The sequence below is a fragment of the Lissotriton vulgaris genome, chromosome 7 (assembly GCF_964263255.1).
Source record: "Lissotriton vulgaris chromosome 7, aLisVul1.2, whole genome shotgun sequence".
In the NCBI taxonomy this organism is placed as follows: Eukaryota; Metazoa; Chordata; class Amphibia; order Caudata; family Salamandridae; genus Lissotriton; species Lissotriton vulgaris.
The window spans coordinates 632,938,026-632,965,975 of NC_141695.1; the positions used below are offsets into that span (position 1 = coordinate 632,938,026).

Below are 27,950 nucleotides of genomic sequence, written 5' to 3' on the forward strand. Positions count from 1 at the left end.
TCAGAGACACTTATCACTGGAGACTGTTTCAAAACATCGATGTGAAATGAAGCACCTGTAATATGGCCTTTTGCGCTGCTTGTTATATTGTTCTACATGTAAAACTAATAAAACATAATATATTTTTAAAAAGAATGTACAAAAATGTTTTAGAATCCTTAACAGTACCCCTGGAAGCATTAAGGCACAGAGATTATTCATGCTTATTTTATTGTGATAATAAACATTGCATAGGAGGCCAACTATCCAATCACTGGGATTGCATTTTACAGGAGTCAACTGGCGGGAGCCTCCCAACCATGAGGTGCTGTAAGGGGGGCTGGTGGTTGTGGCTTCATCCCTCACCCTCCACAGCTCCACGCCCTGATTGCTGTCCAGATACCGTCCCCGCTCGATGTTCTTCCATGTTGGTGGACGCAACAGGCCCCTCTTTGGCTTCCGGTTGCCGTGGGGTCTTAGCAGTCGCGTTGGTGGTGGCAGACAGTTCTTGACATAGTCCGCTCCAGCATGAGAGGTATCAGAACTCTGCTCAGGGTCATGGGGTTCTACCCATGGAAGTAGAACGTAGAGCCCTTTGCGCGGCATACAGTACGTAGGTCGATTGGCTAATGGAAGAGATGGAAACAAAGACACAAGAGTTAGCTACTTAATGTGGTGCATACCCTTGGTTCCCCAAAGACCCAGTCTTCTCCCCACTCCTACATCTCCCTGTCAAACTCCTAGGCCCACCACTTCCCCGGCTACACCCTACTCTTATCAAGGGTGAAAGGTGCAAGCAGCAATACCCTGGCATTCACACCATGTATTAGAGTTAATGTACACCTTGTTATTGCTCTAAGACCTGCACTTCTGTTACCACTCAAAGCAGCACTGTGCAAAGTGTCTTTGTTAACTGGCGGGACTCTTTTGCATAGAGTCTGCTACTTCTAATGGTATTTGTTTACAGTCTTTAAAGACCCCCCTGTAGTTTTGTAATGTCTCATTGAAGGAGCACAGCAGGATGTAAAGAGAAGCTAATCTGAGAAGACCCTCACGCTCGTGGGAGAGAAGCGAGGAATATTTAATGAAAACACTGTTTTCACTATTTTCTTTCGATGTTGAGTTGGCAAAACTTTATCGTCATGTTTCAAAAAGAGGCTCTTGTTCTATATTCTAGCAAAGGCGAACATTCATTGATGGATCCTTGTACATCTCACCACGTTCTATCTTGCTGGCACATATCTACTCTTATCAAGTCTTGGTTTTATAATTTCCTTTTAGCATTTTCAGCTCTGCTTTTAAATTTATAGAGGCAAAACTCGTGTCCCAAAATGCAAAAAAAAATCTAAATGAGCTACTCATATGCAGCTTGAGATGTCAGTAATGTCTTCATTTAGCTAGGTAGCCTTAATGAAATGGTGCAAGCGCTAAAACTTTGATTTTGGTTGTCCAACATTTAGTCTGTCCTATAGGTTTGTGGGATGTGCCAGTTTAGTAATTTAATACCAGTAAGAGCAGTCATAGTGAACATGACCTGACGTCTTAGGTTCAGTAGGACAGTCCTGTTCTTTCACCAAATTTCTTGGCAAGTTTTAACACCTTGCCTAGTGGGCAAACTCAGTACATAGGTAGGCAGGTGTTCATATTTTTTGGTGCAGAATTAATTATTAGACCTTATCAGAAAGCAATTTGTTTAAAACAGCTCATACATTGTGTAAGGGTTGCACTTAATTCCTTTTAGTGCCATATTGACTGTCTTCCTTCTGTTGGTCAGTGCTGTCAAACAAGTCTTTCTGTGCCCCTCAGTTGAATCAATACAAAATTATAGTCCCACTTATAAGTTTGTGGAATGTTTCAGGTTTTTGTTTATTAAATGTGATCACCCTGTGTATGTGGTGCTTAACAGGGGCCTGCTGCCTCAATGCACTCCTACTTGTATGTTACTCATGCATCACTTGGCAAATTCCAGAGCATTCAAGTTTCCCACAAGTGTGTAGGTCATCAAGATCAGGTGGTTTCTTTGCATTCTAGAACATGTAGGGATAAACCAGTGGCGGAACAATAGCCCCAGCAGCGCCTGCGGTGCGGGGGGATCCGCGCTCCAGGGGGCCCCCTCCGGCACTGTGCAAAGAAATGAATGCTGAGAGCTCCTGACTGGGTCTGGAGCGTGTGGGTCCCTCTATGTACTTTGCAGGTGGGGTCCCCTCAAGTTTCGTCGCCGCTGGGATAAACAGGACTGCAAACCCGGACTACACAGAAGAAATGGACTGGATGAGTTACTAGCGCATGGAAATGGGAAACTTGGGAGCTCTCAAAATCTGAGCGATGCATGCTGGACTTTTCACAGTGTCAGTGTTACATGGAGGGATTCTTCACATGTCTTTAACACAGGGTCACAGGTAGCACAACGTGTACTTTATGGGTTGGCCACCTGTCACAGCATCACTAGTAATGTTTTTTAGGAGGCCCACAAGAAGCTAAAGGAAAAATTGGGCAGGTTACCAATAATGAAGAGAGGGTGCCCGAGTGTATGCATGGATGTACGTGCGATGCCCTTATATCAAGTTACACTCTTACTGCTTCCATTTTGGGTTTAAGTGTAGTAAGATTTTCTGTTTGTACATATACCCATCTCCATAGTTTGTTAGCTATCCACTCTGTCTCTGGACACACTAATACATGAAACGTATGACATGGTGACCCCCAGAGAGAGTGATTGGACATGAGGACCTCTGGGAGCCTCTCATCTGGCCATCTTTCTGTCTCTTGGAACCTCACAGACTCTATTTAGTTTCCACCTCTGGATTTTCTCCTGGTGCTTTAAAGCTCTCAGGGTATACAGTGTGTTAAATATGCCTTTGTGTTGTGTGTTGATGATATATATACATGCATAACGCTACATATACATGAGACAAAAATAGGAGTCAAAATGCCGACCTAGTTTGCACATTTACGTCTCTGCTATACTCATAGACTCTACTTCGTCTCCACGTCTGTCTTTCCTACAATACTTTAGTTATACCTTTTAGACAAAAGTGTGTGTGTGTGTTGTGTGGCCACCTATTCTAGCGATGTTCCTGCCATCTGCCCACTATCTGCAGTCTCAAGCTCAGTCTTTGTTATGACATATTTACACTTTATAAACAGACAAGTATGTGCGTGTGTGTGTGCGTAACCAGTAGGCCAACATATTCTGCCCATGTTCCTGTCATCGGCAACTCTGTCTGCAGTCACTACCTCTACAGTTGCTCACAAACTATTATTGCACTCTTTAGAGAGGCGTGGCTACACCGATATTTAAGGTTAGGTGAAGCCAGGCACATCCATCTATAGTCCCCATCAGTCAGCCTGCTGCAGCCTCATACACTCTACTAAGGCCTTTATTATGAGTGACCGAATACATTTCCACCTCGGTGCATACACCTATTTCTGGGGGTGTCACAGATATAAGCGTGCCTGATTTTACGACAATCTAGTTACTGGCAGTGCTGCGGAAAAAAGGGGACAGCAAATACAGTCAACCCCTACAAGTAAAGGAGGTATATGACAGGGTGGCACTGCTCAGCAACGGGAATGTGTGGTCCCAAGACCGCATGTCTAAATGTAGTAAGATCCTACAATGGTCCCCTGAAGAAAGGGGTAGAACATAACAAGACCAGAGGCCACAGCAGAATGAACATTTCACCCCGGAAAAAGAAGGTAATCCTGGACAGGAAGAAGCAGTGAGGAGCTGGGAGACAGTGACGTCCCCTTGACAGAAGAACATCTAGGAGAGGAGAGTGAGACCCCGCGGAGAGAAAGGCCTGGAACTCAAGAGGACAAGGTGGTGATCCCAGCAGAGACCAGTCACAGGGAAGTTACTTCCTCTCCGGTAAGGCGCACACGAGCAGGGAGAATGGCGGTGAGACCTACCCGATTTGGAGACTTTGAACTGGGAGAAGGATAATAACTTACCTCATGCAGTGACTGTACGTTTTCAGTTGTTGTGCAAAAAGGGGGAGATATGAAGAGTCGCGCTCTAGTTGTTGCGTGCTACATCACGATGTAGCGCGCGAGGCGGCCATTTTGTAGACTCGCAGCGCGAGCGGGAGTCTGGGGGAGAACCTTGAGAATACCGGACGCCCGGCGCTCTCCTGTCGATCTTGTATAATAAATACTTGTTCCCCCACACGTTTGGCCCCAGAGTTATATTTATATATGTGCAGACTGCATCTTTACAAACTCCCCAGGTTAAATTCTTCCAGCTCAAACCCGGTAACTATCAGCCATCAAGGTGTCGGTATTTATCGGTGCTAATAAACAACGTATCCACACTGGGTCACTCATAATGAGTGCCTGAGTCTACACCTCTGGCTCTGCTCCTGATGCTTTAAAGGTGCCAGTGTGCATATAGTGCCTATGAAAATACCTATAAACTCTCTGAAGTGCAGCAAAGAGAGAACACAGGCAGGAAACATATAACAGATGTCTGGTTGAGCTCAGGAGGCGGAAACAAGCAGCACCCCTCCCATAAATTAAGTGATGGCGCTACTGAAATTAAAGGGTTGTGGGACGTAAACCACTGCCTTGAATAGGATGAAACAAAAGAAGTAAGCCCTTCTTTTCCAAGGAGGTTTTCAGGGGGCTTTTCCCCATAAAAATTGAAACACAGAAGACACAAAGGTACCTTTTATGATTTCTCTAAAGAATTTTTTTACAAAAGCACTAGGATCAAAATGCAATTTTTAAGAGGAATTCTTGAAGTACTTGACAAAGAGCTGTCCATATTTTTGTCGCCAGCAGAAATAATGTAATCATACCCCATGTTTGCGTTCCAAAAACAATATCCATTCCAATAACTTGAGGCACATCAACGTTTGGGTTTTGTATACGAGGCAAGTGTCTTAATACTGGCCTATGAAAATGACACTGTACCTTGGAACCAGATGGCCTGCATACATTTCATTAGAGTTGAGTGTGAGACTGAGCTACATATACCTAGTCAAGGGTTGCTCTACTGCTTTTATCAGTGCATGGACTTGCAGCTCCCCTCCATGATCACAAAGGCTTTACTCTCATTCCACGGCACATTTTGAAATTCTTACAAAATAAATCAAAGAAGCTGTCCACTAATCCAAGGTAGTTATCCAGAAAAATAGTAAAGACCCGTCCGGCACCAAAAACTACAGACCGATCTCTCTACTCAACGTAGATTGTAAAATAATGAATGAATGAAATGAAACTTATATAGCGCACGACTTACCCTGGGGCATCTCCGCGCTTGCTTAGGGAACCCGTCCTGGTATTCCCCTGTGAGATAACCCTGGCAGGGTATCCACAAGGTGAAAGCCAGGCATCCCACCGCGAGGGGCCGTTGTGGAGATTAAGCAAGCTATTGCCCAGAGTCGCAGAGTGTGAACCCGTGAGTCGAGAAGGCACCGGAGCTAGAATTATCGAGTCCGTGGAATTTTTGAGCCCAAGACCTGCAGAGGCGGGGAAATGAACCCTGGTCCAGGGCCGAACTCAAGCTCCAGGTCTGCCGCCTCTAACCCCTGAGCCACACTTCTCCAAAAAATAGAGGCAAAAATCATTGCCACGAGTTTAGAAAAACTCCTCTCATCTCTAATCCACCCCTCTCAAACGGGCTTCGTAAAAGGGAGATTGGCCTGTGACAACAAAAGATTATTTGCACATCTTTGAAAGATATGCTCGGCGATGGCCATGGATGCCGAAAAGGCTTTCGATGATGTCTCCTGGCCTTTCTTAAGAGCAGTTATTCCGAAATGTAACCTTGAATCCTCCTTAGAACAAATGGTGTTCGTATTATATGACAACCCCTCAACCAAAGTCAGGGCTAATTGCTCCATCTCTGAAAATGTTTTGTCTCTCACAAGGAACTAGGCAAGGGTGCCCTCTTTCACCACTGCTATTCTTCCTGGCCACAGAACTTCTCCTCTTGGAAATTTGTCACAACCCCATCATCACAGACATCCTATTTGGCTCCACAACTCATAATGTAGCAGCCTATACGGACAACGTCCTCATCTTTTCTGAGGAAGCAGAAATGGCTATGGCCAAAATCCTCAAGCTAATCAATGCCTACTTCCATATCTCCAACTACACACTCAACAAAGAGAAAACAGAAGTTTTCGCGCTCAACACCTTCTGCATGCCCACAATTATCAACAACACAGATCTCAAATGGCAAAAGCTCCACATGAAATACTTAGGCTTACATCTAGGTAAATCTCTCTCCGAGTCCTGCACACGTACTGAAAACATCTTACTGCAAAGGATCCAGGACCTGATTGAAACTTGGTTCCCCAAACACATGATGTGGTGAGGCAGTCTAGAATGCACCAAAATGCTAACTGCCCCACAAGTGAAGTTTATCATCAGTATGCTCCCCCTCCAATTAACAGATTCTTTATTCCTATCTCTAAACACGTATACCACCCAATTCATCTGGTGTAATAAACAACCCAGAATGGCCTCCAAAGTCCTATTACTTAGTAAAGAGAAAGGAAGAATGGGTCTACCCAACATCAGTAGAATGCAAATGGTTTTCCTACTTAAACAATCGATTCACTGATTCAGTCCAACCCCCCTACTCCCGCCTCCCCTGTGGTCAGAAAATAAGAAATACCTCTTTCGACCATTTGCGGCACTCGCAATGGTCTCAATGGACCACTTTAAACCACAACATTCATTAAACATTCTTAGAGACACAATTCTTGCTGTAAAACACCTACACAAGCTCTGCTAAATTTGAACGAAACATTCCTCATGTGTTTCTATCTGGCCCAACACACTAATAAAAATTGAGTGTAAAGCTCTCCACTGGCACTCATTGTCATCCTGCAATATTCTATACATCAAGGATGTGATCAAAAAAGACAACCCCTCCAGCAGCTGCAGGCAGAATTCAAGCTACACAAGTCACAGTTTTATAAATACCTTCAATTGCACCATGCCCTGACCCCCACCATCCTCACTCTGGATAGCCTGCTAGAGTTTCATTCCCTCGAAGGCCTTCTCCTCATGGAGGACCTGGGTGCACATAAAATCAGACCGGTCTACCAGACTTTAACAACGCACTTAAATACAACACTGCATAAAACTAGAAGGGCGTGGCAGGATGACATGCCAGACCTAACGGACGAGGACTGAGCCGAGGCCATAGCTTGCCCCCAGGGTGCAGCGGTGTCCTCCCGATATCGACTCCTCCAGTTCAAATATGCACACCGGGTATACTATTCAAGACTCCGTCTCTAGAAGATGGGGGTTGTTCAGTCTCCCCAATGTCTATGCTGTGAGAGGGACCAAGGAACCTTTATACACACAGTGTGGAGCTGCACAGTTATACAGCCCTTCTGGCGTAACATCTCTGCATGTTTGGGCAGGGTATTAGCTTGGGATCTCCCACACAACCCAAAACTGTTCCTATTAAATAGCACTGACAGGATAGTGGGGAACCGGTATAAACAGCACCTGCTCTTCCTGGCCCTCACAATCGCTAAACGAGACATCGCTCAGTTATAGAAATGGGTCTCCCCCGACAGTAGGGAAGTGGAGAACACACCTAGAAAGGTGTATGAGTGCTGAGCTGGCAGTGTTCCAGGCGCGAGGCTGCCCCCGGAAACACAGGAAAATGTGGTACCAATGGGCAACGTACCAGGGTATCGATCTTGCTCCCCTTCCCCCACAGACCCCCGATGGACGAAATTGGTAACACTCCCTGGACCATTACGGGATGCACACAGCGTACCATTACTGCATGTCTGAGTACTCATCTACATCTTTTTAAATGTATGAGTCTGGGAACTGCCGTTTTATGTGTCTACTGCACTTAATAATGTACACATCCGGATTATCTTGGTGCCAATGTTTGTCTGTAGGGCGCCTGCCCAGTTGGTATCACGAAAAATCAATAAAATGTGTTATTATAAAACAAAAAAAAGACAACCCAATCCTGTTCACCCTGCTTCAAGTCTCTTCAGACATTCCCAATAAAGAATTCTGTAACTTCCTACAGCTCAAAGTAGCGATTAATTGCAAACAACACTTCCGAAACTCTCAACCCCCGAGTATCTTTCCAAAATCTGCATCCCTATCCACCCAATCTCATCAAGCCTCAAAACATCTACAGGATTTTCCAGGAATAAAGCACTAACCTAATTCATAAATATCAAAAGAAGTGGTCAGACTCTTGCCTTAGGGAAGGCTATTCCCACCCACCTGATAACAGTTGGTGACTGATTTGGAAACATGCCACCAAGAGTAAGACATCTCCAATCAGACTCCAATGCAAAGACTGGTTACGACATAGAACGTTTTGGTCCCCATCTAAGCTCTAACTAATATAAATGTGGGAACTGCTCATCAGAAGTGGGCGACCTTGAGCACATGATCTTTTATTGCCCCCTGCTCGAGTCATATGGGGAAGACATCAACAAACCTATCAAAGACATCTTCCACTGCGGGGTATCGATGGACCCAGTGTTAATCGCGGTAGGCGCCTGGGCTCTCCCCAACCCCCCTCCACTCAACACAAATGCACTACTTATATTTGACTTGTTACTCACACCGTGTGATAAAATGATCCTTTGTGATTGGAAAGATTTCAAAGTGTAGTATGATTTATGGGCCTCTTTCTGCGTGCATGTTAAGTTGGCATGGCTTATTCGAAGTTTAAGCGCCATTTTTCCTTTTTGTTGCTTTTGCACACGACACTGCTTGGCTGTTTTTGCTGAGTTAGCTTTCACGAAGGCCTATACAAGAGAAAAGGTTTGGTTTTCGACATCTCTAGACATACATCGTGTCCCCAGTCTGTACAGTGAGTGCTAAGCCGCCAAGGTTATCGTAACGGGCGAGCCTGTTTATCCGCATGTCCGTGTAACACATTCTAGACACAACAATTTGGCAGCTGCAAGCAGAGTAGGATTATGGCACCTTTATCATAGCACACTTGCCAGAATTGAACACACTTGGAAGATTCCAGGCATACAGAGAGAGTAACCGGTCCTGATGTCATTTACACTTACAGAGCGGACAGGTAAATGGGGTCCCCCTTAACAGCATCGCTGCGGCGGCTTTTCCCGCTGTGTGCGGCAATTTACGAAAAGCCGCGTTACATGACGAGCTCAGCTAGTCATCCGCACACGACTGCCGTGGCTGATGACGAGCTGAGCTCGTCATCAGCAGCGAAGAGGTTAAAAAGCTCAGGAGACCTTCTGTAGTTTAATAATACCTAGTTCCTAGATAGGGAGGGTGCTTTAAATAGGCGCTTTTTATCACCTGTTTGCACTATCATTGTAACATGATTCCTCCTTTTGTATTTTATGGAATTGTAACCATGCTGTCCGTATTATTATTATCCATATGTATGCTGATGTTGATTAAAATACTATGCTTGAGATCACATCGTTAAAATAAATATTTTAACCTTACAGTGTCTCTATTTTACTCCTGTTGTGGACTGGTATGAGCGTATAACAAAAGAGTGTTCTCACTTCCCACCATTTCTGAGATGGTCCTAAGTCGCATATTCTAGGTTGTCTAATCATTGGTTTTTTTGCTATAAGACGAAGAACTAATGTGACACTGATTGCTAGTCTGGTAGGGGATTTTGGGTACTAAGGTGAGTTTTGGCGCACCCTTATTCACTGAATAGAAGCGTGGCTCAATGGTTAGAGCGGCAGACCCTGATGCAGAGGTCTGGCCCGGGAGCAGGGTTCAATCCCCGCCTCTGTGGCGCTTGGACTCAATCTCCCCGGACCTGATAATTCTCGCCTCGGTGCCTAGTCTTATCATGGGTCCCACTCTGTGACTATGGGCAATAGCTTGCTTAATCTCCACAATGGCCCCAGCAGCGCTGTGGATGCCTGGCTTCACCTTGGGGGTTACCAGGAGTGGACATCTCACAGGAAAGCCAGGAAGGGTTCCACAGCGGTATGAATACAGCGCTACGAGACCTTTGGATAGATGGCGCTATATAAATACAAAACACACTGATGTCCTAAGTCTGACCACCTCATCTGAATTTGGGATATTAAATTACACTTTTCCTCTGACGGGTAACACCATACGTTGCTTCATAACACCTGAACGGGAGGAGTACTTCTTCCATCTGTCAGACTGAAACGTGATAACTGGAACTTACTGTTAGGCATTTTGCTTCTCGTCTGCCCCATTCCTTGTTATTGTATGTTTTACTTTATGGAAATGCCTACTATGATGTTTATTAAAAAAAGAAAAAAAAGGAGCTGTCCGAAGCCACTTAGTGGCAAAGTATGAATGTCCACGTGAAAAGGGAAGTTACAAAGTAAAAAAATATACACCAAGGCCGTGTCAGACATTCTTCCACTTTTAAGACTGACATAGTATATTTTCTCGCTCGCCCCTCACAAATGGTTCTCATATGAGATGGTCGACTTGTGAGAGAGCACTGTTCTTTCATAATGCGCATGCTGCAGCTTAGTTTCCCTCAGGCTATCTGAGAATACTTAGACGGGTTGACATCCATAGAGTAAATGCCCCATCCTCCACTCGCACCTGGACAATGTGTTTATGCTCCCTTTATATTTTCGGAGTATTATATTCATAACTCTTAGGAACGTCTGCCCCCTAGTGGCAAGATCAGTGAAAGGTCGTTGAATTTAAAGTACAAGTTCCAGACGGGAGGACGGATGACGTTTCTTCTTTGTTGTCTTTGGTCACTTACCCCTCTATACTTTCGCCCCTTACTTCGTTATTCCGTTTACTAGTTGACCCGGTAACCTGTGTCATGGTTCTTATAAAAACGTATCGAATTGTCCCTTATGACACTTTTCCTGTCTTGTGTGTGTGGCCCTACGCTTCAACCCGTGCCATCTTAAGAATTATTAGGGCCCCGGGCAAGACTTATTTTGGGGTCCTATTCAGTACAACTTGATTTTTTAGCTAGTCCAAGCCCTCGTGATGCCAAGTAATATTGAATTAAACATTAAACGTTATTTCGGAAACCGGGTCTTGCAAAAAGAGCTAAACCTTGAAGCTGCCCCATTGATCAGCCAAACTGCGCCAAAAAGACATTTGAACACGCGTTGATAAAGCCATTTGTTTTTGTGCTTCAATCTATATCTTTTTAGGTCTCACCTACGCAGCGCAGATGCGCTGCATAGGCAAAATGACCTATTCCCATCGCTTCGGCTTTTCAGCCAAACACGTGCACGTGTTCCATTGCCTTCAATGGCAACGCGTGCATGTGTGGCGATTTCCTTGCGGGAGCGCACGGCACCATATGGTGGCGCCATATGGTCGTACGCTCCCGCAAAGGAATCGCGCAGGCCCCCTCCCCCTGCTGCCGCGCGAGCCCTTTAGGCTTTGCCAAGGCTTGCTATGGGTTTGTTCGTGTTGGTAATAATTTTAACACGATGACCTGGCTCTTCAGTCTGACAGGAGCATATGGGCATAGCATGCATTTTTCCGGACACAGGTGACAGAAGGGATAATTGGCTGCTCACCCCGCCCTTGTTTCCAGCTCGGGGCGTGTGTTTACGCGGGGGGGGGGTAAGCACACATTCATTCTTCTCTGTGTTAGGCATGGCTGGATGCCCTCGCGCCACAGTGTACAGTCCTGGGGTGAGCCAAGCTATGTGGGCAAGATTTCAAGTGATGTGGCACAGGCCACACCCTCTAGTCACACGTTGTGTTCGGAGCATGGTCGGGGAGAAGTGCTAATGAAGAACTTCACACTGCCCAGAGCCTCCAGCTCCTGAACTAACATGCCTAGTATTGACGGGAGAAAGAAGTTAATCTGAACATGAAAACCCACTTGTATTAAAGGGACTTTTAGAAGAGTGTAATCTCGGCTTATTGCCCAGCAGACACCTTCACTAATTAAACCTGTCAGAGAAAATGGAGGCTAAGAGAAGTCGCTCTCCCTGCCCTGGCAGCGACAGCTCCCACTCTCTGCGTGGCTGCCAGCAGAAACGTCATGTGAAACAGCAAGCACCAAGTTGCAGCAAGCACAAACTTCCTGTGCGTACTCTCAACTTCTTGCAAGCACTATCTGCAAACCGTAATTCTATGCAGGCAGCAATCCATTTTTTTAAAAACATATTTTTATTGATTTTCACCCACAAACTGTACATCCATTGTTTATCACATCATCATCAATGTGGGAGACACATTCTTCATTCACAGTGATTGTATTGTATCCATTATCTGTTCCAAACCATATACCTAATGCCTCAATTCCTTTATATTCACACGCTTGCTTCTAATAATTATTGCTGCAGCATATGTATTGAACGTGATAATCCTTTCTATTCCAATCTATGTGTTATTTATTCGATCAATCAATTCGCCCATCTTACAATAAAACAATAAAACAATCCCTCCCCCGTACTCTCCCTAGCCCATTACACCAATGTGCTCATCAATAATAGATCCGGAAAACTACCAATAATACAGATCTAATGTAAGATTATTTTCCTTTCCTTTTTTCCTGAGTTGAATAATTTGGACCACTCCGCTTTAAGTCCGCTATAGTGTCTCCTGGTCTGCTAAGGCCCACCCCTATTACTCTTCAGTCCGGGGCAGATCTATCTGCATCTCTAGTGAACCTCCATCTGAATCCGAATCAGGTGACAGCAGCAGTGTAACCAGAGCCTCCCACGCTTTGTCAGTTTCTAGTGCCTTATCGTTGTGAGTACGCCTGGCCTGCCGGAACCGAACCATACTCTCACTGGCCGCCAATTTAGCAAACTCCGCCTGCCAGCGCTTGACATTAGGTCCCTGTCTGCTTTTCCAATGTTTCGTTAATTCTCTTTTGGCTAACACCAACCACAGGTCCAAGAACTTGCTCGTCACCTTTGTCCTAGCTGTATGAGGAAACCAATGCAATATGCATGCACCCATGTCTGGGTCTATCAGCCTGTCCGTTATTCTACATAATATATCAACCACCTCCTCCCAGTATGTTCCCAACTGCGGGCAGCTCCACATCATATGAATAAATTCCACCCCTTCTGAGTAGCAGCGGTGGCACCGGGCTGTAGTCACATTAAAATACTTATTTATTCACGCCGGAGTTAAGTATGCCCTATGCAACACATAAAAATGAATAAGCTGAAACCTAGCATTTTGCGTGCCCTTCCACGCTCGCTCCACTATGCTAGACCACGTTGTGTCAGGAATTTCCCTTCCAAGGTCTGCCTCCCATTTCTGTTGCAGTGGACTCAATGGCTGCAGCCCCTCATCCACCATTCGCTTGTATAAGCATGTTATAGCTTTGAAGGTCCCCGCTGCCATCACCACATATTGGCAGGTTAAGGATGTTTGTGGCTCCGACAACCCTCAACCCCAATGGTGTTGTATTGCTGATATAAGCACTGAATGCAGTAAAAAGTCACCCCTGGGTAGGCCATACATATCCTGCAGTGTCTGATAGGGCAAGAGAACACCGTCCTCATACAAGTCCCCCATCACCTTCAATCCCTGCTCCTCCCATGTCGCCAGCGCAGACCAGTCTCCCCCATGTGGTAGCGCGTTCACATGCCCAGTGGTATCTCCGGAGCATACCGTCGGGCGGCTCCACTCCAACGCCGGCTCTGGAACCAACATGACCGCAGCGTCCGCTCCTCATGAGTTAATGACCCAATTCTTAGCCGCTGTCCAAGTATGACAAATGATAGCACATGGCGTGGGATCCACCGGCCCATTGGGCCATCAGGGCCCCTAAACTCTCTGGCCACTGCCTGGGTAAGCCACTGCAGCTGAGCCGGCAAGTAATACAGTTCTAAGTCCGGGGCCGCCCATCCATCCTCAGCTCGGGGTCGCATCATCATAGCTAAAGCCACCCGTCTTCTACCGTTCCCCCAAATAAACCCCCCCATCAACGAACGGAGCATTTTAAACAATGAACCCGGTATCCAAATCGGGTATGTCCTGAAATAGTACAACAACCGGGGCAGTGCCACCAACTTCCAGATCGCCACCCGGCCCGCCACCGATAGTGGCAGCGTACCCCAGAAGGCCATACTCGCTCTGATCCCTCAAAGCGCTCTACCTACATTACCCTCCAACAGGTCCTCCTGTGTGTTATATATATTGGTCCCAAGATAGGTTAAACAATGAGGCTCCCATCGTATACCTCCCAGTTGTTCAGGTCTCTCCATCGTTCGTCTCACCGGGAACAGGCAAGTCTTCGCCCAATTCGACCCGAAGCCCTGAGACCGCGTCGAACGCAGGCAGCAGCGTCGTTGCCCCGTCAAATCTTCTCCTACTGCAGCCAGGAACATGAGCAAGTCATCCGCATAGAGCGAGATGTACTGCATATCGCCATGCAGGTCCAGACCTGCATACGGCTTCCCCGACCTGGCATAAGCAGCCAGAGGCTCAATTGCAAGAGCAAACAGCAGTGGAGACAGCGAGCAACCCTGACGCGTTCCCCTCCCAACCGAACAGGCTAACAAAACCGTCGCCCCGTCCGCACTCGGGCTGTCGCCGAACTATAAAGGATCTGGGTCCATCCAACAAAGGCCTCAACCAGGCCCATCACCGCATGACCTGAAATAGATACGGCCATTCCAGGCTGTCAAAAGCCTTCTCAATATCAACCGAGAGGACCGCCGCCGTAGGCACCAGGCCACAGTCCCCCTCCAGAATGCGCAGTAGTCTCCACACATTACTTGCTGTGTTTCTTGTTGGAATGCAGCCCGCCTGGTCCGGATGGACCAGCTGCATCATGTGTGGGAGGAGCCAGGTCGCCAGGATCCTACTCAAGATTTTATAGTCCGTGGTTAACATTGAAAGTGGGCGATATGCCGTCATGTCGGACGGTTCTCTCTCAGGCTTCAGCAATGGGATGATAACGGCCTCCCGGGTAGTTACTGGTAACTGCCCCACCTTCCTAGCCTCCCGATACACCTCCAGCAAACGTGGAGCCAGGCAATCAACATACGCAGAATAAAAGTCTACTTGCAGGCCATCCACCCCCGGAGTTTTGTTATGCGCCATATGCTTTATTGCGCCCCTAATTTATCCGAGCTCGATCTCCTGCCCCAGTATGTCGCCTTGTTCTTTCTCCAGCCTAGGCAGAGTCAATTCAGAGAAGAATTCTCCTACGGCATCCCCACTCTGTTTCAATTTACGATACGATATAGGTCAGTATAGTATTCCAAAAATACGCCAATTATCCCCTGTTGTGTGTACACCAATTCCCCCGATGGGGACTTCAGCCCTAATATCGGTGTTCCCCAGGGGTTTAGGTTTGCCAACCATGCCAACAATGTGCCCGTCTTGTCCCCTTTCGCATGCACCCTCGCCTGGTAGGCTCGATAGTCAAAGGAGTGCAGCCTCTCCACCTGAACCGCCACTGCCTCTATAGCTCCCAAGACCTCCCCCTGTGCTCCCATGTCCTCAGGGCGGGCTCTCTCAGCTCGAAGCAGCCGGCTCTCTGCTGCCTCTATGTCATTCAATAGCGTTTTCCTCACCCCCATTGCTTTGGCAATACATAAGCCTCGCACTACCACCTTAAAAGCGTTCCACTCCACCGCCACAGATGTTGCTGTGCCCTCATTCTCGACAAAATACTGATTTATACCCATACCTAGATCAGCACAAAAGGTTGGATCTTCCAGCGCCTCCAGTCGCAACCGCTACGTCGGTATCGCAGCTCTTTCCCGGACACATCGTATCTGCACCAGTAGTGGATTATGATCCGATATTGTCCTAGTTAGGTATTCGCTGTGGATTACTTTGGCATGTACTTCAGGGGTGCATAATATCGCATCAAGCCGCATGTGTATTTCATGGAGACCTGAGTAGTACGAGTAATCCCGCTCCTCCAAGTGGTGCGCTTGCCATGTATCTACCAGCCCCCAGATAGTTTGCCAGGAGAGTCTATAATATATTGGGGCGATGGGGAGCGGAGGATGAGACCTATCCATCTCTACATCTGCAATAGCGTTAAAGTCCCCTCCCATCAATATCGAACTAGTCAGATATGATGCTAGACTCCCTGATAAATGACCAAAGAACGAAATCTGATCATCATTAGGGGCATATATGCTACAGAGTGTCACATCTACTCCATTGAGGCGACCTGCCACCACCACAAACCTCCCCTCTGGATTCACCAATTGCTACAGCGGCTGGAAAGGGACTCCCGCCCTTACCCATATCAGCGTTCCCATTGCATAAGCCGAATACGTCGTCGAAAATAATTGCCCCTCCATCTACGTTTCAGCTCCATCCCCTCTGATTTGTTAATGCAGACAGCAATCCATCAGTGGGCACCTGTAGTGTGCAAGCAGCACATTCCCTGCATACAGAAACTTCATGCAAGCCACACTCACTGATAATTAGCCTCAATCAACGAGGGATGACCACTATGGTGGGGGCGATGGGGAACAGGTGGGCGTGGTTAAGCGTCCCCAAGCCAGCCTGAGGGGGCGGACGGGCTGCTTCTGGGTCACCCCTGAAAAGCATAGTCTTTCTGGGGTGAAAAGGAGTTTCTGACCGGCAGTGTGTGGGCCCCAGCTTTAAAAGAGGCTGCGTGGCATGAAGTGGTCCTCATTTTTCCTGCTTCATCGAGCCTGGGCAGCGCATGCACTGCTCTGCTAGGCATGCTGTATTAGAGTATGGACTCGAAGCTTTGCCCACTCTCCGCCCATATTTTTCATTGGCTGGTGTCATGTTCCTATGGAAATGCTGGCTTCTGATTTGTTAATAGGCTTGTTAGTCCCTCTTTAGTACCGCCTTGTCTTCATTTGTAACCTCCCATGAGGACTGGCCCTTTTACTTCTGGTGTTACATGTATGTCTTATTTAGTCTGTAAGCACTATTTTCTTTAATGAGTTTCTACCACTGCAGGCACAACATGCTTTCCTGCAACATTCCGTGCGCTATGTGCCCTTTCACTTTCCAAGAAGCCCGGGACAATGGCGGCTGCTTCTTTGAAATGAAATAGGTCTCGCTTTTACAATAGTTTGAGCTATTGGCATTGTATATGACAATGCCTGTTATTTATGTGGCTTTAGCAAAACAGATAAATGAAAGTAATTGTCATTTACAATGCCAATAGCTTAAACTCTCGAAATGCGAGACCTATTGCATAGCAAATGCTTGTTTGGGCTTGCCGAAGCAATGGTTTGCATGCAATCCAATGTCTAACCAGCTTTTCCTCCCACTGTAGGTAGTTCTGAGAAGAGTGACTATGTGAATGTTTAGTGGATTAGTGCATAGTAAGAACAAGGCACAAAGCGCTTGGAACTGTAGGTTCAATTGACGGATACTTGGAATCATGAATAAAGACCACAGCACAATTGACATTGTTACTGCAAGAGTGAAAATCACACCATCACTCAGACAATTTTCACCCTTTTCCATAGAGTAAAATCTGATTATTCTTCCTTACATCTCTTCTATTGCCTTGCTTTTCGTCTCCTCTTCCTAGGCGTACACTTCCCTTACTAGGTAGTAGGATACCTGTAACGCCTTTTATCTGGGCATTAACAGAGGCCTGATTCAACGGCTGCAGCTAGTACAGAACGCTGGGGGCAGGCTCGTGATAAATCTGCCTAAATTCCATTTCATCTCTTCCTCTCTTAGGACGTTACATTGGCTTCCCATTGACCGCAGGATTCTCTTTAAAACCTTATGCTTAGTTCATGAGGCTTTTTTGGTACTGGTCCAGAGGGTATTAAGACAATTTTACATCGTTATACTCCTCTAGGAAGCTTAGGTCAGCAGATAAGAATTTGCTTACAGTGCCAAGATTCAGCAAGGTTAGGTGGGGAGGCCGTGCCTTTTCTACGGTTGCTGCCAAACTCTGGAACTCCCTCCCTTATGATCTTTCCAGTCTTCCTTCCCATTTACTGTTTCGTAAAGCTTTGAGGGCATGGCTTTTCACTCAGTTTGTAGCGTAACATTCCCTGCCTTCTCCATGCATAGTCCGCTTTAGCGCCTTGACGCCCTTGGGCTAAGTCTGCGCTTTATAAGATTTAGTTTAATTCATTCATTCATTCATGTTTTACGTGTCTGGAGCTATAAATCAAAATTCATACAACTTCAAGTTCTGCATATAGTTACATTTATCTGCTATATTCTGCTATTGTTTTGCTGGGATTGATTAATATAAAATGTTTCAATGATTTCTATTTTCATAGTTAAATAATTTATTATACATAAATTGAGAATGTGAAAAAATATTGCTATTTCAATTACTGAACTACTTTTTACAGTATGTAAAGTACTTTGCAAAGTACCTATGTGCAGTATTTTAAATAGTTTGCATTACTTTGCCATTACTGTGATCAGTGTGTGCACATCGCAGTACCTCAAGTCATTGGTATGTTGCTTGGACAGTGCATTGGAAGAGTGATTTGTTTTTCTAGTACTTTGAACTGTGTGTTACTCTGGAAGTTCTTTTAATTGTGTGCCATATGTATGTAAATGAACACTGTGTATATTGCTCTTTCAGGGGGAGAGTAACTAAGATTTTATGCTGTGTTTGCATCACAAAAGTAAAGTGAATCGGCCCAAAATATTTTTTTCCAATTCACTTTCCAGCACTAAACTTGTTTAGGGAAAGGGGAGGAGAGTGCCATATTTCTGACAATATGGTGCTCTCCTCCGCTCTCCTTGTCACGCAGCGCTGCATTGGTGGCCGCTGCACACTGCGCTGCGTGAATAAGTGTTAAATCTGGCCCTCAGTGTTCCAAAATGTTTCTTGAGCAGTTCATGGAACCGTGTGTGCTAATTTGCCAGTACTTTCAATGGGGCATATTACTAATGGATCCTGAAACCGTGTTTGTTACTGGGGCAGTATTTTAAATGGTGTGTTTCTTGACAGCACTTTGCACTGTTAGTATATTACATGAATGGTATGTTGAGCTATGTGACCTGTGTTTTTTACATGTGTGTGTACTGAGGGTGCTGTCTGCTTTCCAAGCAGATCTCGTGTACTTTGATGCTACATGCCAAGATCATGTCAGAACAATGAGATAGCACACCCACCATATGATGATTGATCGATCAGGTCCATAGAACAAGTACTGCATGAAGAGCACCCTATCCCTTCTCACATACTAAAGCATTGACATGCATAACACCAGCAGCACACTCGCCCTGACAGGACCAGTCCAAGTGTCAGGACTTAACGCATCAGACCTAGGTCCTCCCACATATGTCATGCCACAGTCACACATACAAACCTGCCAGTAACTGCTCTTGATGGTTTAAGCACTATGATGCCACATTAGTGGAATGTGTGCTCTTTGCAAATAGCCGGTAATCTAACATAATTTTGAGCAGTGTTTTGATGTTTTGAACAATGGCTCAGGCAGTTTTTTGAGTTAAGCACTTTACTCATGTTAGTAGTTTGAATGGTGTGTGCTTTGTAGCATTTGTACTACTCTCGCGATTACACAGCACTTTGAAGCAGTTGCACTGTTCTTGCAAATACATTGCAAACTTTGTGTCACTTGAGCTGTACTCATCCTGATGTGCACTACTTTGAAAGTACTTTGAATGATGTTAAATGTTAGGCAGGCAGTACTGTACCCACTGTGTGTTACTCTGGCAGTACTTCCTACAGTGTCCCACTCAGGTTTGATACTAAAAGGTGTTTGTTTCTTAGAGTACAACTTTCCCCAATGTATGTTACATGGTGCAGTAGGTTACAGGGTGGGTTTTATTTGAAGCAGTAAAGTGCATGGTGTGTTAGTCAAGGCACTATGCTGTAGGGGTATATGTTAATAAGGTAGCAGTAGGTATATACTCACTGTTGGATGTTTTGCCTCCTTCAATATGTTCCTGTGTTTCCTGGAGTAATTTTTCATCTGAAAAAGATTGGTGACAGATTTATATTACTATCAGAGCATCATTCTACAGATCACAGCCAATGCAAAGCTGTGACTATCACTATCACAGGTATGTAATCTGGTTTTCACACTCAACCAAGCCTACTCTTTCTCGCTAAAGAGCTTCAGGTGCTTTTCTGGCTCCAGCAAGACGGAGGGAAGCTTTCCTGTTCCATTAGGGCCTTATATAGGGCCTCACATACCTAAAGGAGAAGGTATTACTTCCAGAAAGTACCACAATGACCACTTTTCTGAAAAATAGGTACAAAAGGGCCTGTTTTACATCCAAATCAGCCCACCTTACCTCAATTAAAGGAACAAGGTCCCATTCTGCAGCACAACAGATCCAAAAGAATCCACTCCACCTTAATAAGGAGCCGACTGGACTACCTCTGCCACAATACCAAGCCAGAGCAACCTGCTGTACTATGATAAACTACAATACTGAGCCGGAGGAGCCTACTGTATCTCAATTGATGGTCAAATGGGTCAGCTCTATGTTGTAATGATTCAAAGAGGCTGCATGTCTTTGTCTGTTCTATCTCCATGGTAGCGTCTTGTGTGAGACAGTTGTACCTGGAGAACTGACAAGACAGCAGCAGGACTTGGTGGCTGTTCGTTGATAGAAAATAAAACTATCTAAACTTACCAGAGTTTCTCTTCGTAACACTGGCGACAAGTGTATTTATCAAGATTGCCTATTGAGTGTTGTGGAGATGCACCAGATTCTGATACTGTTAATGTTTGTTGGGTCAATGAATCTGCCATCCAAGTCTCTTCGTAACACTCTACCATAATACAGAGCCAAAGGGGCCACTCTATCTCAAATGTGTGCACAATTGACCTGCTCTACCACAATACTAAGACACAGGGGATTGCTCTGTTTTCTAAGCGGCACTAGAAAATGACTACTCTACCACAAACAAAAAGAGAACGTGTCCTCCTGTGTGTTCAAGGAAAGTTAGAAGGACGTGCTCTGCTTCAGTACAGACATGAAATGCCAGCTCTACTTCCACAGTGAGTAAGAAGGGCCTGCCGTGCATCAGTACAGAATTGGAAGTCCCTACCACACATGCTTAAAGACACCATTGGTGGTCTGGGAGGATCTTTGTTTCATTGATTTTTGATGAAGAAGGAAAAAAACGGTATGGATTGTGGCTCCTTTTGTTCAATTTTATTGCTTAATGTGAATTTTAATAACTTCTCTAGAATCCTTTTGAATTGAATTTGCAAGGAGATCTGTACATGAATTGTGGGAGACTAATAAAGCTTTGCACTCATTGTAGACCTAATTCACTTCGCTCACTTTGTAGTGGAGTGGAATCAGTTAATAAATTATAATACAGTAATTTGATTACTTTTTCTTATATGCTGAAGGTAGTACCCAAGTCACTGAGAATAACATTTGCTCAACCCTTTGGGACAGAGAACCCATGCTGTATTGCATCTAGACTTGATACCTTCTAAACAAATGATCTGTAAGAGTTTTTGTCAGACCCACTATCTGCTCATGGTTCACCTAATTACTGTGAGTGCTGTGACAAAATACTTTGACTATTGGGCTTAAATAAAAAATCTCCTTGATCAGTACTCCTGTCACTGGAAGCCTCACTTACTGAAATCAAGTTCCACACACTGGGAGCAAGGGTCAGTTAATGGGAGAGACTGGCCCTCATGGCTTCTGGTACTCATGTTGTTCCTATATGGAAGTTGTAGGAAATATGCCTTTACTGCGTGAACAGCCTGGATTTTTTGCCTTTTGCTGGTTCCTATAACTTTGCTGGCTTTAGAACTCTGCTAATCAATAGTAAAATCCCTGTGATCCCCCATATTTAATTTGCTTATGAGTCCATAGTATATGGTACAAAGTGTAGCCAAGGCCTGGAAGTTAAATGAAACTAGTGGACTGCACCACTTATTGTGCCATCCAATACAATAGCACTACAAACGTGGCTACAGGTCTACCATTGCAGCCTTACTGCAGTAGTGTAAAAACTGAAATCCGACTTGTCAAAATAAACCCTTCAGTATTATATTATGACCGAGAATTTACCGAAAGGAGTCAGGTTCAAAATATAAAAAGATGCATTGTAATCTATGCCAGTAAACACCATTCCTGTCACTCAAATCAGACAGGCCTCATAGGCTCAGACATTTGAGCTAGTGTTGTTGAGGCTACAAAAAGCTTTCGGATTCATCTGTAATGTTACTGCAGTCATACAAAATAATAAGTCCTCAAACATCAACTTGACTCTTCCTGAAAAATACATATTTCTTAGGAATTGGCTAAATATTTCCAGCCCTACACAGAAAAAAATGATTTCCATTTGTAGTAAATCTACAAGTACGCTTCACAAATACTATCTTGTAATTTTCATCAAGTACTTATGTGGACCACTGTCTGAAATAGAAATATTCTACCTCAAAAAAATGTATAGATGCTTATATTACCCACCAGTTTCAGGGATACCGAGCTTATGTCAAGATGACCATCAGACAAAATGCCTATCAGTAGGCATGGGTGACTATCTGTTGTCTTTGGTTCCACAATATTGACAAGGAAAGCCACTTTATGCCAGGGACATCATTATGCTAGGAGTGTCCATGATTATGCTTACAATGTACCAGTGAGGTGTACCTCATGCCAGGGCCACCATAATGCATAGAAAAATTACTCTGTGACAAAAGAGGACCACCTTAAGCCAGGCCACCGGTATATAAATACCACACAGTATCCCAAGACACGCTGTGTTATGTCAGGGTCTCTTAAGTGCCCTGAAGACCCACATTATGCCAAAAAAAAAAAAAACTTTAAGTCTTGGCCACCATATCACCTGAATGCCAACATTATGCGAGAAAGGGAAATCTTGATGACTTGAATGTTCACATATGCCAAGGAGGGTGATCTTATGGCATTGACATCCTCATGGCAAATATGTCAAGGGTGATGCATAGTATTACCACAATGTGCCAGTGAGGTACATCTTAAGCCAAGGCTACCATAATGCCTAGAATGGCCACCACAATCTGTATCATTGAAACAGACATCTCAGTCTTGGGATTTCCCTCTCATTTCCACCTCTCTCTTCAACACAAATATACCAGAAGGCATGCCACTCCACATCCCAAACCCTTCACCAATCAAGGTGAATGGGGAAGACCTCGTCCTGAGTGAAGAGTTCACCTAAAGTGGCAGTACTTTCAGACGTGATGGAGGGAGCAGGAAGTGACATCAAGAGCAGACTGAACAAGGCCAGGAATGCCTTCAGAATGTTGAATGTTGTATGAAGGTCAGCTCATTACACCACCAACGCCAAGCTAGAGGTTTAACAGAGCTGTCTTCTGTGCACACTCTTATATGGATCAGAATGCTGCTGGCTGATGATGAAAATCGATGTCCCCAAACTGGCGGCCTTCCATATCAGTAGCCTGAGAAGAATTTTGTGGCTGTGACCCGCCATCTCCAACTGTGACCTATTCACCAAATGGAAGCAAAAGAGCATGGATACCTTCATTATCAGAAAAAGATGGAGGTTTATAGGACGCACCTTCAGAAGAGAACAAGACTCCACAACAAGTATAGCTTTCCACTGGATCCCAGAAGATAAACGGAAGAGAAGCAGGCCAAAGAACATCTGGAGGTAAACTGTGGAAACAGAAATGAAGACCCTGAACCACAGTTGTGGTAGCATACAGAAACTTGCCTAAGACACAACTGCATTGCTGCCATAGGTGCTAGTCAGAAAAACGGGCAGTAAGTAAGTCACCCTCTCCCTAATTGTTACTTTTTTCCCAACTTCCCTCATCTGAATCTCTATCTCTCTTCTCTCTCTATTTCCCGATTTTCACACTAAACTGTTTCTTACACAGTTTGCATCCTCCTTCTTGCACACTTGTTTGTCTTAATCCCTGACCTTCTATTTTCCTCTCTCCTTTTATATTTCTTGAAAATTGGATATTTCTTTCCTGTTCTACCCTTATTTCATGGTACATCTCCTCTTTCTTTCTGTTCCACATCGCCTTTCTATCTCCACTTCTCTTTTTCTCTTTCTTTATTTTTCCATACCTTTCCCTCTTTCTTTCTCATACTTGTTTCTTTCCTTATCTATTTCACTTTCTTTCATTTTTATTTTTTTATTCTTAAACTTTTTCTTACCTCTTCTGTTCATTCCTATTTTTTCTTGTCTTTTGTCTGTTTAAGGTTTCATGTCCTCCCTTTCTCTTCCCATTATCACAATTCCTTTACATTCCTTCTTTTTCCATCCTATTGATATTCTTTATTCCTTTTACAATATGAGTCTTTCTTTCAAAGTAGTCTTTCTTTTTGGTGTCCTATATGTCACATCGCCCTCCCTTTCTTCTCCCATTTTTTCTATTTCTTTCATTTGTTCTTTTCTTTCTTTCCTCCTTCCTTTCTTTCCCTATCTGTTCTCCTTTTCCCCTCACCTTTCATCGTCCATATCTTTTGCTCTTTTTCTTTCTTCTCCTGTTTTCCTCACCTTTCTGTCTTCTCAACTTTGTCTTCCTTCTCCGAATACTTTCTTCTCCCATTTCTCCTACCTTCCCCTATTGTTTCTCTTCTCCCTTTCTATGACTTTCCCCACTCCTGTATTCCTTTACTTCTGATTGTGTGTCTTCCACCAATTCTTTTTACTCTTTTTTCTCTTTCATTTGTTTTCTTTTATTTTTAATTCTCACTTTTCATTCTTCATTCCGCTTTTTTCCTTCATTCGTTTCCCACACCCCCAAACATCTAAATTGTCCTTCATTCCCTACTTTGTCTTTTTTTCTCCAATGTTCTTTCTTTCTCTCATATTCCTTCTCTTTTTCAGTCCTCTCTCCACCTTTTCTCTTCCTTTTTCCCTTTCTCCCTTCTCTTTCTCCCTTCCTGTCTCTTTCTTCCTTCCTGTCTCTTTCTTCCTCATCTGCTAACCTTTCTCTGTCTTTTGGTAGGCTCTTTTACCCCTATATCTTTCTTTCTCACTTTCTTTTTCCGTTAAATTATCCTTACTTCTGGCCTGAGCAAATCAGAACTATAGAAAGACGGACAAATTAAGACCAATCAAAACAATAAACTAAGGGCCTCATTTACAAGAAATTGGAGTAGGACAGCGCTGCAAGGCTTCTTGCTTCACAGCCCCTATGCCAAATCGAAAGGGCAGGAATGCACCGTATTTACAAGATACGGTGCATTCCTGTACTTTCAGCCAGCACACAATTTGCAGCCAAGCACCTACGCCAGCACCCTTGCACCATAACGATTTCCTCTTTCTATGTGGCCTGCACAATGCAACACACATAGAAAGAGGAATAAATGAGGAGAAATAGTTATTTCTCCTTGTTACGCCTCCCCTGGTGAGGTGCATACTTTTGAAACATTCCAGGTTTTGCAGATCCTCGTAAATCTGGGAATGTGTCAAAACCCATGGGTGCTGCATGGGAAAACCCACTGCGACGCCCATGGAAGGCCTCCTTGATGTAGAGTAAGGCCAGGCAGGGATTTGCGCTGCCCTGCCTTACTGCATATTTATGATGCCATGCAAAACCACGCTGGGTGGCTTTGCGTTGTCTCATAGATATGATTGAGAGAGAGGCCTGTGCCACGGAGCGTCATTAAAAGTGAAGCTCTGGCAGCGCAGCCCTCTTTTAAATGAGGACCTAAAACTGTGACTCTAGGATTACAAAATCAACCCAGCATCCTATCATGACAATTCACTCAAACACTCTTTACAGTGTGATCAACCCCATGCTTCCCACACACCCACTAAAACAAATACCCCACTAAAACCTTGGTCAGTGGTGTGTCGCAACAGCCAGGGTACCTGACTCCGGACCACGGGGTTTCCGGCAGGTTAGCCCAGCACCATGTGACTCTGGGCAATAGCTCGCTTAATCTTCCCAACGGCCTCCAGTGCCATGACACCTCTCCGGAGGTAGCTGTGCGCTTTACAAATGCTGGTATTATTATTATTAAGTAGAGTTTTACCTCATAGTGTGTACTAATAAACATACTTTCACTCATTTATTACTATAGAGCAATGGTCAAATTCCAAGTTATTGCCACAGCACAGCTTAACATAAGGAAACAAAGATTATTGTCTCACAGGTTCCATTTTAAAACCCTTTGACAGAGGGAAACAACTGGGGCCCCATTCACGAATTATAGGTATTGTAATTATGTCTCTCAACACAATTTAATCCCATATGCTCTGTATATGATTTCTTTTTTTTATAACGGCTGCACATGGAAAAACACAGCTTGCAGAAATCATACATGCAGATCCACTTTGTGGGATATGCTATAGCCTTATAGCCCGCCGTAGAGGGCTATACCGGCTATTAAAGGCCCTCTCCAGCGTTAAAGGCCCCGAGCCGAAGGCGAGGGCCTTTAACAAGGGAGAGGGACTTTAATAGCGGGATAGCCCATCTACGAAGGGCTATAAGGCTATTAGAACATTCTGTCACTAGAGGACAGAATGTTCTAACAAAAAAAACAAAGCCTTTTGAGAGCGTGAGGGGAATGGAATCCCCTCAGGTTCCCTGAAGCCTTTGTCACAGCCAGAGCTGTGAACAAAGAAACATTGGAATGTTGGAGCTACAGGCTTATACCAGCCATTATAAGCCCAGAGCACTCCATTGTTTTCAACGGAGCTCCCAACATTCCAATGTTCTAATATTTATTAACATCGTTGAGGGAGGGTCCGAGAGAAGTCCCCTCTTTCGTGAATCATGGCTCCTCCTAACACTCAAGTACGGTGCTAAAAAGCATATCACATTGCACATGTTCATATACACTATATATACAGCCCGACAGAGACTTAATAATGGCAATAAATAGCATATCACACTCCCCACTCGTTTCTTGTCATTGCCAGGGTTAAGTGTAGGCGCCCCAGTTAAAGCACTAGCAGTGTCAGGACCAGTTCGTATTTTGCCCACATTCCCTTCCTGCCCTCCCCTTTCACTGCCCTCCCCCTGGGCTCCAAGGCCCCCTGCCTTGTCGTTCTGCTCTGAGTGCCCTCATGCCAAGACCCGTTATTAACTTTCCGAGTCTGTTTGCGAATTAAACACCTATCTGTGCAGATTAGCGCCTAGCCTAGTTGTACTTATTATCATACCGCATATTTGCAGAGGTGAGCAACCTTGCTCTTTTTTGTGCAATGGTAAGTGGTATTTTATGCCAGTGAAAATCAATCAATCATTCTGTCTAACCCGACAAATACACATTGTATTGTATTGTAATTGCATTTATATGGCATGTGCCAACACTTTGGTTTTGCACCAAAAAGCCTATAATATTTCAGCTTTCTCCAACCTAAAACTTCTTTGATTCCTGTAAAATACTTTGAAATTTTAAAAAAAATCTCCTTATTTGTTTCAAAATGTTACTCTTCATTGTTCATGCATGTTGGCATATATGCAGACGTAAGCAAAATGCAAACCTTGATTTTTGCTACCATAAAGCAGAATTGATCATTCCCAAAGTTAAGCAAGCAAGTTATCGCATTGCTACAGTCAAGTACTGTACCGGTAGAAGAATGTCCTTATCTGCATGTTCTTCAGTTCCTAGCTGCCAAAAATGGTTGAAGTAAAGTATTATAATAACAACTGGGTCAAATTTACTGTTGCTGCCTCTATCTATAACTCCCATTTGCTTGTTTTACCGTTTAGAACCACGTAAATGACACACTTAAACCCCTCAACCCCTTTGCAAAATAAGTCGCTTTCTTACCTTCCAAGTGTGAGTCCCCCTCTGCTGTCTTGCTTCTCGCGCTCCTTCATTATAAGGGCACGCGGGTTCCGAGAGTGGAGTCCCCACAAACGTAGAGATGCTGACCTGCGTCACAAAACTGAGGCCCGTATCGCCCGGGATGTTGAAACATCCGGTACTTCTTCCTCTTATAAGAAGGAATTCCCACGACCATCACTGAGTAAAACCTCAAAGTTTGTGCTAGTGTCGCACAGCGCCAGCTGCCAATTCAAAGCAGAACCATGTTGTGCCTCGCGCTCTGCCTGAAACTCAGGACTCAGATGGTCGCCAGCTACACCCTTGCTTCGTTGTAGTTATTAGTTCCTACCCCATCCACCATGCCAGCACCACCTCCGTTTGAATTAACTTCCCCCTTGCTCTTCGTTCTGGGA

The 27,950-nt window shown here is 44.7% G+C and overlaps 1 protein-coding gene across 1 annotated transcript; it reads right to left on the minus strand.

The window, feature by feature from the left end:
• LOC147702179 (uncharacterized) lies at positions 1-27,950 on the minus strand. The gene is made up of 4 exons (XM_086929405.1): positions 27,541-27,950; positions 23,357-23,454; positions 19,731-19,787; positions 1-605 (listed from the first exon to the last, which is right to left on the minus strand). The coding sequence occupies exons 1-4, from the start codon at positions 27,588-27,590 to the stop codon at positions 1-3; spliced, it is 810 nt and encodes a 269-aa protein (XP_086785531.1). The 5' UTR covers positions 27,591-27,950.

Coding starts and splice junctions, on each gene's coding strand:
- LOC147702179 (XM_086929405.1), bottom strand. CDS start 27,590: ATGAAGGAGCGCGAGAAGCAAGACAGCAGAGGGGGACTCACACTTGGA. Junction 19,788..23,356: donor AGTCTTGTTCTCTTCTGAAG/GTGCGTCCTATA, acceptor AATCTTTTTCAG/ATGAAAAATTACTCCAGGAA. Junction 606..19,730: donor AGGAGGCAAAACATCCAACA/GTGAGTATATAC, acceptor CTCTTCCATTAG/CCAATCGACCTACGTACTGT.